The following is a 15,484-nucleotide window of genomic DNA, read 5'->3' on the forward strand; positions in this document are numbered from 1 at the left end:
AGGCCAAATCATAGACTTGTATTGTGAGAAAGAGGCGTAAAGAAGAGCCATGGTGTAGCAATGCAAGAGGCAAAGCCCGTGTATACAGTGAGCAAATACAGCTGCCCCCCACATACATACCGTGTGGCAAATATTTGACCCCCTGCAGATTTTGTTTGCCTACTTACAAACAAATGAAAGGTCTATCATTTTATCATAGGTGTATTTTGAATGATAGAAACAGAATATCAACCAAAAATCCAGAAAAAACACATCATACAAATGTTATAAATTGAGTTGCACTTCAGTGAGCAAAATAAGTATTTCATCCCCAAGCAAAACCTTACTTGGTGGAGAATCCCTTGTTGGCAAGCACAGAGGTAAGACGTTTGTTGTAGTTGGTCACCAGGTTTGCACACATCTCAGGAGGGAATTTGGTCCACTCTTCTTTAAATCCTTAAGGTTTCTTGGCTGTCGCTTGGCAACTCCAAGTTTCAGCTCCATCCATAAATTTTGTATAGGATAAGGTCTGGAGACTGGCTAGGCCACTCCATGACCTTAATGTGCATCTTCTTGAGCCATTGCTTTGTTGCCTTGGCGGAATGTTTGCGGTCATTGTCATGCTGATAGACCCATCCACGACCCATCTTCAGTGTTCTGGCTGAGGGAAGGAGGTTCTCATCCAAGATTTTACAATACATGACCTCGCCCATTGGCCCCTCAATGCGGCAAAGTCGGCCTGTACCTTCAGCAGAGAAACAGCCCCAAAGCATAATGTTTCCCCCTCCGTGCCTGACTGTAGGGATGGTGTTCTTAGGGTCATAGTCAGCATTTTTCTTCCTCCAAACCCAGCGAGTCAAGTTAATGCCAAATAGCTCAATTTTAATATCATCTGACCGCAGTACTTTCTCCCAATCCTTCTCTGAATTATTTAGATGTTCATTGGCAAATTTCAGACGGGTCTGTACATGTATCTTATTTCGAGGTGTGTAGGTATACCTTTGGAAGGTTAATTCATATTATGTGTAGGACGTGTTACCATGGGGTATATATGCATTTGTGCATTGTATGCTTATATGGTATACATGCACACATTGAAATTTCAAAGATATACACACCTTTGCATTACCGATCAGTATTATTCATGCATGGTGTGTTTGTTATACATGTATATATTTTAATCTCAAAATGACAGATTTATGTTATTACTGTTCATTATTTAGTTGCACCAATTCAGATATTTGTAGTTCCATTGGCTTGTATCTGAGGGACGCCTGTTTGGGAGGATCCTTTTTAATTGCTATGGTTGGGCTGTTTGGTGTCTGTCTGTATTGGAACCTCCATGTTCAATTAAGGATGTTCTCTGAATTTACCTTTTTACCAGTTTACTTTGTACCAGTTACCAGTTAGTGATACTCAACATGCACGCCGTCCCTATGAAGTCGTATGATGAAACATGTAGATGAGCGGGTGTACGTTGATCACTGAACCCCAGTCTGTACATAGGAGCACATCGGTGCGGTGTTTTTATGCGATTTGTTTCTTGACACTTCTATTTGTGGTCGCTTTCTGGACCTCCTTTTATGAGGAGACCTGAAGTGGAGAAGTCGTGGGGCTTTTATATCTGTATAGAGCCGGAGAAGGTGGTGCTGCCGCCGAACGTCTCCCACAGGGATTGTTGAAAGGCAGACCAACAATTGGATATACCCCGAGGGAGTTTACAAAGGCTATCTGGTGAGTGCGGACCTTTTCTGTTACTACACGTGGAGCACTGAGATGCACGGAACAATATATTCTTCACATATTGACTATCACTTTTACTTTATTTTTTAAGGACATTCACTATGATTCTTTATAGTTTGTTGTTTTTATTCACATGCAACTTGTGTACATCACGAGTTTATACCTTTTTGTTTTCTTGCAGATAGTTTTCACTTTATTACATCCCACTTTTGAAGGTAGTGGTTTCTGAGAAAAGTACGTCATAGACAAAACTTGTCAGATTTGAATCACATTTTATATAGGGCCCTCCTTACCATCTTGTCTTAAATTGTATTGTGACTGTAATGTCTTCCTTATATTGTAAAGCGCTGTGCAAACTATTGGCGCTATATAAATCCTGTATAATAATAATAATAGATCATTCACTTGAGCGCAGTGTAATTTGGATTTCATTGAGCTAATTTGTGTGTATTTCATACAAATTGAACACAGCAGCTGGGTGTATCACTATCCCCATAGCACAGGTCCATTTGTACACGTGGGCCTGTACATGTGCCTACAGTTTTAGGCACACACACACACACACCACGAATGTTTGAGGTTTCTGCAGGGGACAACTAATGATCGTGCAGACTAATAATACATCTTCTCGTCTATTAAAATGCACTGCAGCAGTGTCAGTAGGCCCTGAAGATTTTCCTGGTGACTATGATATCACCAAACAGGAAGTGATGGAAAATCTGCAACGGGTGCAGAAAGCAATAAAATGCTGTGCAGAGAAAAGGTATGCACTCGCAAGCAAAAATTCTGGGTGCATGACCAACAGCGATGCTAACCAATTCTATGCAGAGGAACAGTCAGCACTCTGATAAGGTAGACCAGTGATGAAACGTGTAGGGCAGAGCCAGTCATCATGTAAGAGAGGGGGAGGTACACGCACTCTGTAGAGAATAGTGTCCTTTTCATTGTACAAACCTATGCGGTCACATCCTCAGTGCTGGGAGGAGTCTTTTTACTTGATGCAATTCTCAAACAGTGTTACCCTATGATCTGCACGTTTCTGCCTGATTTTATTGTACATAGAATAATATGCACCAGAGGTACGTCAAGGAGGAGTGGAGTTAGGCGTTTTTCGCCATGTTCTTTAGTTAGCTGGACACATCAGTCTGGTGAGTTTGTTTCCATTGGGGAGACCTCCGGTGGTGGAAGAAAGTGTCCTTCACCAATAAATTACCTGATGCTGCACGTCACTGGATTGAAGATTGAAAATCATGCGTCTTCTTCCCTTAGGATTTCTTCACTTTGGGTTGAAATACACTGAGTGGCCAGATTATTGTGACCACCTGACATTTGTAGGCAAATTAGCTATAATTTCGCTCTGAAGTTGCTAGAGGGCCAGACCATTATAAATAGGGAAGCAGGTTGTTTACCACGACAGTAGAAGTGATTTTTTTTCTGAAGATATGGGTAAACAACGCGATTTAACAGCCTTTGAACGTGGGATGATTGTTGGCGCTCGGAGCCATGGAGCGAGTATCCGCAAAACAGCAGAATTCGTTAAATGTTCAAGAGCAGCTGTTGTTAGAGTGGACTGTCAGCCGAAAATCTGGGTCTGAACGTGCTAATTGTATGGGATGATTGTTGGCGCTCGGAGCCATGGAGCGAGTATCCGCAAAACAGCAGAATTCGTTAAATGTTCAAGAGCAGCTGTTGTTAGAGTGGACTGTCAGCCGAAAATCTGGGTCTGAACGTGCTAATTGTGGCAACAGTGCAGTGTCAGATTCCTCGCATCACCTTTCATCATCTCGTGGAGTCACAAGGCGGCCCAATAAAGTCATCTCGTGGCCCAACGAAGTACTGATGGGGTGGTCATAATAATCTGGCCACTCAGTGTAATTGAATGAACATTTAGCACTGTACTGAGTTTTTTCTTAAAATCACATTTTGACTTTATTTGCACTGAAATGTTGTATTGATTTATTAGCATTATATAGGCACAAATTGTGGTTTTAATTTATTACATAAAACATTTGAGTCACCAACCCAGAACAAGTCTTTTCATCAAAATGTTGGACATTTAATTCCTTACTTGTGTTTGCCCCAAGTTTGACATCCGCTACAAAAATAGTCTAAAGCCAGCTGCCATGTCCTTAATGCACATGTGCATTGCAGTATGGCAGCCCATACAACATGCTCCCTTTTGCACTCTCCACCATAGTGCACAAATGATTTAAAGATGGGGGCGTGCGAAAGTGCATATGCGTTTGGGTGAATGGAACCACAAAGTATCAAGAAAAGAATGGGCATTTCAATTTGAATAAAATAACCTACAATTCAGACATACAAGCTGCTTTTAAATAATAACAAAAACAGCGGTCAAACCTTTTCAAATCCAATATTTGTCACTGATTGCTTTTTATTCATGTAGAAGACAAGACTTGAACCCCAGGTATGAACACATTTGATATGAATTTCCTGTTTGAAGGACTACTAAAGACTTGCGGCTTCCATAGTTTTACATGAGCATGCTCCAGCTCTCTGTCTGCTCTCCTCCGCTCTATGGTGTTCCATAGTCTCCTTTGTAGATGATCATCTCCTGCTTGCTATCAGCAGTTCTGGAGGCTCCCCGCACACATTCAGATTCACAATTTCTCTTAGCAGAGGTGTCAATGTTTAATGAGTTCACACAGGTTGCAGGAAGAGCTGGTTTCTCTAATTAGAGAGCCCGACGTAGTTAACCCACTGAGCTGGGGTTTCAATAATATGGAAAGAGGCAATGTAATGTAATAGATATCTGATGAGCTGTGTGCCAACATTGCCATAATGCTGGACCCTTCATATTGCATCACAGATGCTCTCATGAACTTATTCTAGTCTACCGGCTCGCTGAACAGCCAGAGCTCAGCCTGAACCCTACATAGGTCCAAACAGGAACCACAGCCCTGATTATGTAAAGGCAGAGAAGTCATACTGCAGGCTTCTAGTGTCAGCTCATCCATTCCTTTAAACCCTTCATTACCAGAGGTCATTGATGTGTATAGATGTCAAAAACAAATTTAGAAGGCTTATATTTATTTAATACACTGATTTTTTTTATTTTTATTAAATAGTATAGAAAAAAATATGTATAATACTGCAATTCTGTCCGATACTTATAATAATCAACAACCACGCTGACTTCTCCAATCTATACTATGGGAAATGCAACACCACCTTCGGGTAGAATGGACAGTATGGAAATAAAACAGCCTATTCGGTCTCTCTCCTCTCTCCCCCCAGCTTCAGTTTAGCTTAGTGTCCCTAGACTAATAGAGCTCATTTTTGGCTCTGCTGTTCCAAGGCTTCATGAGGTTTTCTTCAATCAACAGTTGCTCAAAGGTTCATGTCAGAGCTTTCTAGTCCTGGATAGACTCTCCAGTTGGCACAAACTTTCCTAGATTGCATGGAGAATTCACTGTGATAGTCCTGCAGTGTTTGTTTCTGGCTACTTTCCACTGGGCTATGCCATGGGTGTCAGACCACAGGCAGGAAGTCACTGCATGTACTTTCCAGGGTCAGCGTTCTGGCAGTTGCATCAAGGACCGAGTCTATCTCTGAGGATCCATTGCTATGTATGGTACGGATAGCGGCGCAGGCTGCGATTGTACATTTACTGCCACTACAAATCCATGACATTAGACTGACGTTTGAATCATTAGAACCTCCTTAGATTTAAATGATAGGTTCCACCTGCATATTCCCCATCTAAAGCTTGAATTTCGTCCTAGTCCTGCTGACATTCCAGCAGTGTGTGGCCTTATTGACACCTCCCTAATCAGCTAGTCACTGTTCACATATTCTGACAGCAGTGTGCACCAGCTGTCAGAATACAATAGTGGGAAAGGAAGAGTCCCCCATTCAGTGTGGATGGAGACAATCTAAAAGGCTTGTATATCGTCACCTATGGACAATTTTAAGTACCATAATTTTTCACCATTGCACAGGCGCATATAATTTTAACGCTTGTATGTAACCCCATCCTTAATAATTTACCCAAAAAATGGGTATTAAAAATTGTGTTTGTGCGCACTAAAATTCATTTAAGTGCTTTTTTTTATTCCTAAAAATAACGAATTGATAAATATTTGCACATATATATAGTATACAGTCTGACAAAAAAAAAAAGTACAGCTGCCATTTTTTTTTGTGCAAAAAAGTTAACAGCCACAGTCCATGTACAACAAAACAGTCTGGTCATGAAGGGGTTAATCTTTGCACTGCGAGGAAGCAGCTCACTGCAAGGGAAATGTTTTCGCCCAACACCGAGTTCAACTTTAACTACAAAATTATAATTAATTTGATCCAACATCCAATTGTGATAAAATGGCGCCAGGAGACGAAGTGTATGAAAGAAGAAACAGAAAATTGTGTAATATTTGTCCATTATAGACCTACACACAGATGTGCTCCACCTAAAGTGACACTAAACTCAGGAGTGACATCTTAAAAATGCATTCAAGGCCCTGATTAACAAAAATGTATCTTATTTGTGTATCATTCGGCTGTAGATCCTCAAATCATCTCTGAATTGGTGCTGACACTGTCCTTCCTTCTGGAGGGTGGCTACTTTTTTTCCCCATGGTCCCTGTGTGTTGTAAAGTAGCCACTGCTCCAAGCTCACTCCTGTGATGTACTACAATCTCAATACAAATTAGTAAACGAAACATGAGATTGTAGTCCATCATGTGAGTGATCTTGGAGCAGTGACTACTTTACAACACACACAGGGACCATGGGGAACACAAGTATTCACCCCCCAGAAGGAAGGACAGTGTCAGCACCAAATCAGAGATGATTTGAGGATCTACAGCCGAGTGATACACAATGAGATACATTTTTGTTAATCAGGGTCTTGAATGAATTTTTAAGGTTTAATTCCCGAGTTTAGTGTCACTTTAATCTGATTTTACAGCAGCTTATCACTGCCCTTTGGGTGACCACTTTTTTTCCCCAATGACTCGGCTCCAAGAGAAAGTCAGAGGTTCTTACCTGCATGCTTGTTTCTGGTCAGGGACAAAGCATTGATGCAAGAAGGGGAATATTACAGACAGGTAACCCACATTTTCAAGGTATGTCAGCAATGGCAGCCTTTGGGATTCTCCTATTATTGGTTTCCTCTGCCCTAAAGTTCATGTCTGCCCAAAATACTTTCTCTAGTTTTTGATAGTTTAGGGAAGGATTGTAGGGAGAGATTGTCTCATACACATAATCCACCAACACATACATCAGGACAGTGTATATCAAATATCACAAAAGAGGTAAAATGTGTGCGAGTAAATACAAAGACTCTTAAAGCGGACCTTAACCTATATCTTTAAAATGACAACACCTTTAGAAATGTTTAGTAATGACAATCTACAGACACATACTTATAGATAATTGCCAGCTTTGTATATCTTATTTCTCTTTTCTTCCCCAGTCTTCTGACAGTGGCCATGTTTACTAAGGGCAGATTACTAGATCTCCTACGGTATTACTTCCTGGATTTCTGGCACATGTGACCATGTACATCATCATGACCTGAGATCTCATGAGATTACAGATGAGATTCCCCAGCAATGCTCTGCTGATGACAAGGCAATGCCATGCCAGTGTGCATTGCTTTGCCAAACTGAAGTCATTTTGCCCTTTCAAAGCAGGAAGTGAATGCTCTGCAAGTGTATTTCACAATCACAGCATTTTACAGCTGCCATGCCTATGTTATTATTACTCATACATAGAGGGATGCATTGGTGGAATTTGATTTTTGAGTGTAAAGGTTCGCTTTAAATTCTTAAAGCCATGTGATCATTGTGGAAACATGTATAGGCATATAAATAATCCCAACAGCCTGATAAAAAAATGACATACGTGATTAAATACAAAACAAATGGCAACAAAGTGTTCAGTATGGCCACATTGTTTATTGAGATCCATTAAATACAGGACAATAATACATTTAAAAGCCTTTCCCATACTGATCTTTCATCTTCTTTAAGCTCTGGACATTTGGTGCCTTTTAAATAAAAATGCTTACCTTCTCTATGGACAACAACAAAACAGTACAACTACTGAAACACACGATCTTCATATCAAAAAACAGGTTTTCAAGGCAACAATATTAATAGCTCTCAGCAGCAGCGAGGCCGGAAACTCAGAGCTCCCCAGTGATGGGTCAGCCATGTGTTCCAGACCTCCCTGTCAGAGGTGGAGGAGTATAGGCCATAGCATTGTCCCATGTAACACAGAGGCGTATAGGGAACTACTTCACATATCCAGTTAGGTGCTCTTCTTCTCATCACCAAGCAAGTTCACAGTGGCCCGTTTAGCTTTAAAAAACAAAACACAAAATAATTAGCAACTTTTTTAAAATGCCAATTTTGTCACATCAAAAGCATTTCTGACTTAGATACTTAAACCACATAGAGATCCATGTTAGACAGTACTCCATTGTATGTACTGTACCGTATGACAATACTACAGCTTTCAACTGAAAGTCTTCTCAAAACTCTAAAAATCAAATCCGATGGGATGGATCCCTTTCATAGCTTAACTAAAGTATAAAACCGTTTTCTGCAGAAGCATCTCCATAGCAACATTCAGTGACACTATTTACAGCCAGTCACAATTCTTAAGTTGCTGTTGTGGTCGGGTTTATCTGATGCAGATATTAGGGGTCTCTGTGGAATGCTTACAGTGACAGAAATGTTGTATGGTCTGCATGGGTTTCCTCCCCAACCCAGATAAAGATTAACTGGAATGCACCTTAAAAGGAGAACTATGGGGTCAGTTTTTCCCCATAGTTCTCCTTAGGGTAACGGGAGGACACAAACTCGCGTCCTCCCGTTAGCCAAAGCTCAGTATACCGCGAACTATAGCTCACGGTATACTGAGACGCCGGAGCGGATCCCGACATCGATGTCGAGATCCGCCCAGCTGCGTGAGTGACAGCCGGCTCTGCCTATATGTTTGCGTTTCCTGACCGTACATAATGTGACATGCAGTATTTTTCTTTCGTAACCTGAACGGACTGCGCACGTGAGAACTGTAGCCCAAAAAACACATAGGGATACATTGGGATGCATTTTAAGTGCAGGAGCGTACAGATCAGATCAGCACACAAAACGGACGTCGTGTGAACAGGCCCTTAATATGTAATGTTTATATGTGTGTCTATAGGAATGTTTGACCATTCTTCCAGAAGCGCATTTGTGAGGTCAGGTACTGATGTTGGACGAGAAGGGCGGGCCCGCAGTCTCCACTCTAATTCATCCCAAAGGTATTCTATCGGATTGAGGTCAGGACTCTGCAGGCCAGTCAAGTTCTCCACCCCAAACTCGCTCATCCATGCATTTATGGACCTTGCTTTGTGTATTGGTCTGCAGTCATGTTGGAACAGGAAGGGGACATCCCTAAACTGTTTCCACAAATTTGGCAGCATGAAATTGTCCAAAATGTCATGGTATGCAGATGCCTTAAGAGTTCTCTTCACTGGAACTAAGTGGTCAAGCCCAACCCCTGAGAAACAACCCCACACCATAATCCCCCCCTCCACCAAACTTTACACTTGGCACAATGCAGTCAGGCAAGTACCATTTTCCTGGCAACCGCCAAACCTAGACACGTCCATGGGATTGCCAGACAGAGAAGCGTGAGTCGTCACTCCAGAGAACACGTCTCCACTTCTCTAGAGTCCCGTGGCGGCGTGCTTTACACCACTGCATCCAACGCGTTGCATTGCACTTGGTGATGTGAGGCTTGGATGCAGCTGCTCGGCCATGGAAACCCATTCCATGAAGCTCTCTACGCACTGTTGTTGTGCCAATCTGAAGGCCACACGAAGTTTGGAGGTCTGTAACTATTGACTCTGCAGACAGTTGGCGACTTCTGCGCACTGTGCGCTTCAGCATGCGCTGACCCCGCTCTGTCATTTTACATGGCTGAGTTGCTGTTGTTTCCAGTTGCTTCCACTTTGTTATAATATCAGTAACAGTTGACTGTGGAATATTTAGTAGCAAGGAAATTTCATGGAATATCTGAATCCAATGATTTGGAAGGGTGTCCCAATACTTTTGGCAATATAGAGTGAGTATGTATGTATGCATGCATGTATGTATCCTGTCCACATCAGTGTATGTCTGCATGTAGATATTAGACTGCACGTCCTTTCAGCGGCAGGGACTGATGTGAATGCTTTTAAGTGCTCTATAAATAGGACCATATGATGCCTCTGCAGTGCAGTTGATTGCAGTGAAGTGTTGGATGATTTCAGCGTATTGTAAAACAAAGCTCCCTCCCTAAGATAGGGCTACAAATATCTACCAGGCACACGCACAATCCATTAGATGAGCCTCCTGTAGCAGTGGAGGCTTAAATGAGAATATATCATCTGGGGCTCTACACAGGAAATTCTATTACCTTCCTTCCCAATTGTGTCTGCAGTCTCGGAAGCCTTGTCTTTGATGTCCTTCACCAGGCGATCCATCTGACCCTCGTGTTTGAGGAAGAACGGACGGATAATTTTGTTGTAGAGCAGAACGGCACCGTTAGATGGGCTGGGAGACATGCACCACAGCAGGAATCCAGACTGTGAACAGGAAACACCATGTCATTTATTACTATCACATCTATACTATCACCATATATACTACTACAAGTTTAACTAGACACTATCCAGATAAGGAAAGTAATAGAAATGGAGCCAAATCATAGTTCAAAAAAAAAAATAGATTAGATAAATAGAGTAGATAGATATTTTTGTATTTTATTTTGCAGGACCATGGCTGGTGGGTGCTGTACATAGCTTATAGAAAACATCACATAACCCTGTCTCAGTACTCCTTTCAAAAGCACGGAGCTCTCAGCTCTAATGCAAGCAGTGGGCTGGCATTTGGGAGGAGTTTTGCAAATATCAAAATGGCTTGATAGGTGGAAGTCAGTCTGGAGGAATGGGTGTTGCATGCAGACTGTCCCATGTAACACCCACATGATGCTGAGCCTCCATGACTGAAGGAACTAAAATCCAATCAATGAAAGGGGCAGGTCAAGAACAGCGATACTGGTCGTCCTCTAGGAAGGAAATGAGGTGGCTCTATCTGACTTGCTGTAGCATCTAATGCATTATAGGATGCCCTCAGTGTGCCGTGAAATCAGAGTAAGAAATTTTAGTACAGGAGAGGAGCCTGTACAACTGTGCGAGGCTGAAGGCAAGGCTGGAGTTCAACCCTAACTGGATTAGATCTGTCACACTGCTACAACAGGGCAAAATGAACATTGTGGATCATAAATATAAATACATATTGTGTGGATTCATTTTTTGGGAGACAACCTACACTCTTTCTTCAAGGACAGCTAAATAAATAGAGGAAACCTGGAGGAAATGACAATACTGGGTAAGGTTGGTAGCTGCGGTTGACCTTTGGAGAAGGACAATGGAGAATGTGGCAGTGGGCAGCAATGCAAAGAGAAGTTTAGGAACTGGTGGTACCTCGTGCAAAGTGGGGAAGGTGGGCTGGATTTGGGGTTGTAATTTCAATTACAGGTTTGCTTTGAAGAGCTTTAGAGGGCTACTCCATTGCTTGCTGTGCTGGTGTCTGGCTCTTCCTTCACAACTTGCTGAATCCCTTGTTCAGCTCCCACACACCTCTTGGGGTTCAGTTATGTTCACTTCCAGTTAACAAATGGTCCAAGCTCATCATTTGTGCATAACGCTTTTTAGTTGTTCCAACTATTCACCACTATGCTTTATTATTACACGGTTTACAATGAACTCAATATTACAAAACATTTGGATTAGTAAGGATTTGCAAAATGCATTGTTGGCCAACATTGTGTTCACATGAAAGCTGCAGAGGTTAAAGGAGACAGGTTTGTGCCACATAAACATACTTCCCTTGTAGAACCCATCCTTTTCAGAAAGACGTGTGCCAAGACGGATTTGCACACATATATATAGCTGCTGAACCAGTCACACCCAGTGCTGGCACACCAGATTTACTATAAATATGCATATTTACCAAGGGATGTGACGTGAGCACACGTTTATGAGGTTCCCACACATGAACATTGAGTTAAGTCAAGCAATTAGCAGAATATCCTTTAAAATCAGAGAACAAGCACAGCAAATACGACCAAACGTAATAATCTGAGGAATAGAATGTTAGGCCACGAAAGCAAAATAAGAAAAGTGGCCTCATGGGATGGGCCCCTATCAGCCATGTGTTTTTAAAAACTATTTATATTCAAATAGCGGTGTGGTGTAACATAAGTACATGTCTCCCTGGGGCTGCTTTGCTGGTTCTTTCTGCCTTGTCTTTCAGGTTACAAGCTGCCTGCTGTTGCTAGGAAGATTTACCTCAGTTGCTGGACAGACCTTCATTCAGCTGAGCACAGGATTGGTGACAGACTTTTGGCGGGAAAACAGTGAACCAATGAGTGTAACCTTTTCCCCTCTATATTCACTCCTGTCTCTGGACAGTGTCAGCAGCTACCTCAGGACTGCCAGCTGGACTCACCTCTGAATTGGCTTCAGAATTCCTTTTGGATCTTTTCACCTGCTTCCCCGCCCACCCTCCCCTTTGCTCTACTTTCCCCTTGTCGCAGTCAATCTTTATGGGGTAGTATTGCTGCTTGAGTCATAGTGACCAAGCATTCTGGTCTGGTAATGGCCAACAGTGGTTTTGTTTAGTAATAAAGGTTAAAGTCTATTTATTGGTTAAATTGATTAAAACCCAATAAAAAAGGGGCTGCGGCCTATAGTTTTTCCACAATCACAGTGTTTTACTTTATTATTTAGGTTTATTGTTATGGTATAATGGGTGTCAATGGAGAGTACAATCCCATGTCTAAAGGTGCCCATACACCTTGCGATTATCGTACGTAAGGTGTATGGGCACCTTTAGCCTGCAAGGAGTCAACAGCTGAGGAAGGCACAACTGAAAGGAAACCACAGAGATTGAAACACACAAGATGGCGGCAATTACACTTGGAAGCCTGCTCATTTCTTGTAATAAGTGCAGCCTAAGTGATGGAAGCTCAGAGCATCCATCCTACATTGACATTCATCAGCGGATGCAAAAGAACTTCTGTTCCCCTCTGTGACCAATGGAGACAAAAGTATAAACATGGATACAGGTTGATGGACATATACTATACACGGCTGCCAATCACTAAGAGCTTATGAGGGAGAATGAGGCGATTATACATCTCCAACTTCTAAAATGAATACAGATAAAAGAAAAAAACATTGCAGAAGTAGAATGAACCCCTCAGAAAATCAATGCGGACCTCACCACAGACTAACTTACCTTGATCATGTAGTAAAAGGGAAACCAGGACAAGAAGATGTCAGAGAAGAATTCTATAATGCTGAACACCCCATACACCACCCAGTAGGTCAACCATTGTGTGTCGTCATCTTTATTTGGACTCTCGATCGCTTTTATTCTAGAAAGAGAAAACACAAAAAGATTACCAAAAAAGACCAGAATCCAATAGTGCCTGCAATGCCAGTTATTACTGCAACAATTATCTCAGGAGCAGATAGCTTAGCTTCACTTCAAAACCTTAATGGCTTCATGTGCTATAGTACTCTACAGGCATCTGCAGCAATGCCAGGGATGGCTGCCAATTACAACTGCACCTATCTGGCAAAGCAGACTGCCATAACAGTAAGATAATGACACTTGGCCAATAAATCCTCAATAGGAAACCCAACCAGTACAGCCAAGACTTAAAGCAGAACTCCAGGAAAATAAAATTTTAACCCTTGTAGTGGGGCCACTCCCACACTGCAAGGGTTAAGTGTTCATTTTGTCTAGGGAGCTAAAATAACCTTTATACGCCCCTGAACTGCGATCCTGGCTGGCTCCAATGATGAAATGTCCCTCGGCATCCTCATGTATAGGACGTGATGACTCACAGGACCTTAGACCTCGGGAGCGGAGGGGGAGCGAGGCTGAAGGAACCGGTCCAACATCCAGCCCGGATCAGGGCTCGGATGAGTATGATTTTGATCAGCTAATTTCTATTAGGCTAGTTTATGGTCGGTACGTCTTTTTACAATTATACAATGTTGCAGAAGTGCTCATTGAAGATCTGTGAACTGGATGCTACATCATAAGCATCTGGCTGTTTTGCTTTTAGTGGATGTTTTTTAATGTTAAACATTTTTGAATGTTCCTGTCCCAGCAGCGTATGTACATGGCAGACAGGCAGTATAATGGCCCAGATGACAGTTCAATGATTATAAGGAATAGGTTACATTTGGTGTGTTTAGTCGGCACGTGTTGTATATGGACACTGTTGTTACAATAATAACTCAAGTTGTGCTGCTATGTGGGACATTTAAGGTTCTGTAATTATATTCTATATTTGCACCGTTGTAATGCAATTGTAAAATGCTGATATAGCTGAATCTAAAATTGCATTTTAACCCCTTTGTAGCCACCGACATATGTCATACCAGCTGGGAATGTGCTCACACTTCTTCTACTGACTGTTGGCTTTCTGCTGGAAGTGACTGGGGAGGTTATAAAGCCACAAACTGGAAGGTGCCACCCCAAGCTTGGACTACCCCTTCCTGGGTTCCGCTGCCCCTCTTGTGAGCCTGGGAAGGGCATGTCGCATGTCCACAGGTAGAGTAAAAAAAAAAAAAGTTAAATAAAAAAAATCAATAAAAACAACAATGACCACAAAAGGCTTTTAAAGCGACATCTATGGACAGCTTTCACTACCAAAGATTTCTCACCATTTCACAGGCACACAATTTTGAGGCTTGACATGTATACCGTATTTGCCGGCGTATAAGACGGGTTTTGAAACCTTAAAACATCCCCCAAAAATCGGGGGGTCGTCTTATACGCCGGGTACATACAGAAGCATATGGTATACTGTATGTAGCTCCGGCTACATAAAACGACGAGTATAGCCCAAAACCTATATTTTAAACACAAAAAGTAGGGGGTCGTCTTATACGCCGGCAAATACGGTACTTGATGCAACTTTGCCTTTTATATTTTACCAAAAAAATAGGTATACATTGTTGCCATCATTTTATTCTCCAGGGGCTTTCAGAAAATAAAAATTATATATATTTTTTTGGGGGGGGGGGGGATTGGTGGGGTTGTGCATTTCAATATGTGCAAAAAGTTTCATGTCCATCTAGCAAAGAAAAAAAAGTCTGAGTCTACTGAAATACTGATCACAGGAAATGCAGACCATATTGTGGCCCTGACTGCAGCACCCAGTAATATGCATCTGTAGATAGAAATGTGATATCTGAAGCTGCAAGCAAACAATCCGTCATGCAAAAGTTAAGCTAGTGGGTAAAACAACATTAAATCATTTACAATCATATCCTTAAAGCTGAACTGTAGGCATCTAGACTATTACTGCAGGCTTGTAATCATTATTACATCAATAAATGTATTTTTAAATACAAGCAGTGGGCACCTGAATGCAACCTGGTATCAGCCTCCAAGAAGAAGAAGCAGAACAAATAGCCAATCAGTTCATGAGCTGACAAGATAAATGCTGATAGTGTGCTGCTTCTCCTTTCACTTTCTAGTCACAGTCAGGGGGGAGTCCAGAACAACCTGGGCTCAGTGGAAGTGGTTTGAGTGATGCTGGTCATTAAACTGAGGACATCTAGTGGCAGAAATAAGTACTGCAGTGGAAATCTCTGGATTGAATGAGAATATTGCAGAAAAAGCTGGCTTTGTTGTTATTTTATCTTTTAATGAGTTATTCATTTTTATCCCCCCCC

General features: G+C 41.9%; 1 protein-coding gene across 1 annotated transcript in view; it reads right to left on the reverse strand.

Annotated features, from left to right (window-relative positions):
- Nucleotides 1–7,623: 7,623 nt before the first annotated feature.
- Nucleotides 7,624–15,484, reverse strand: part of REEP5 (receptor accessory protein 5) — a 28,775-nt gene continuing 20,914 nt past the window's right edge. Inside the window, exons 3-5 of the mRNA XM_018562490.1 lie at nt 13,026–13,164; nt 10,138–10,306; nt 7,624–8,048 (exon numbers count right to left, since the gene is read on the reverse strand). Coding sequence (XP_018417992.1) covers nt 7,999–8,048; nt 10,138–10,306; nt 13,026–13,164 — 358 coding nt within the window. The 3' untranslated portion in view covers nt 7,624–7,998. The remainder of the gene's footprint in view (nt 8,049–10,137; nt 10,307–13,025; nt 13,165–15,484) is intronic.

The sequence above is a fragment of the Nanorana parkeri genome, unplaced genomic scaffold (assembly GCF_000935625.1).
Source record: "Nanorana parkeri isolate BGI_ZX_2015 unplaced genomic scaffold, ASM93562v1 scaffold580, whole genome shotgun sequence".
Lineage (NCBI taxonomy): Eukaryota > Metazoa > Chordata > Amphibia > Anura > Dicroglossidae > Nanorana > Nanorana parkeri.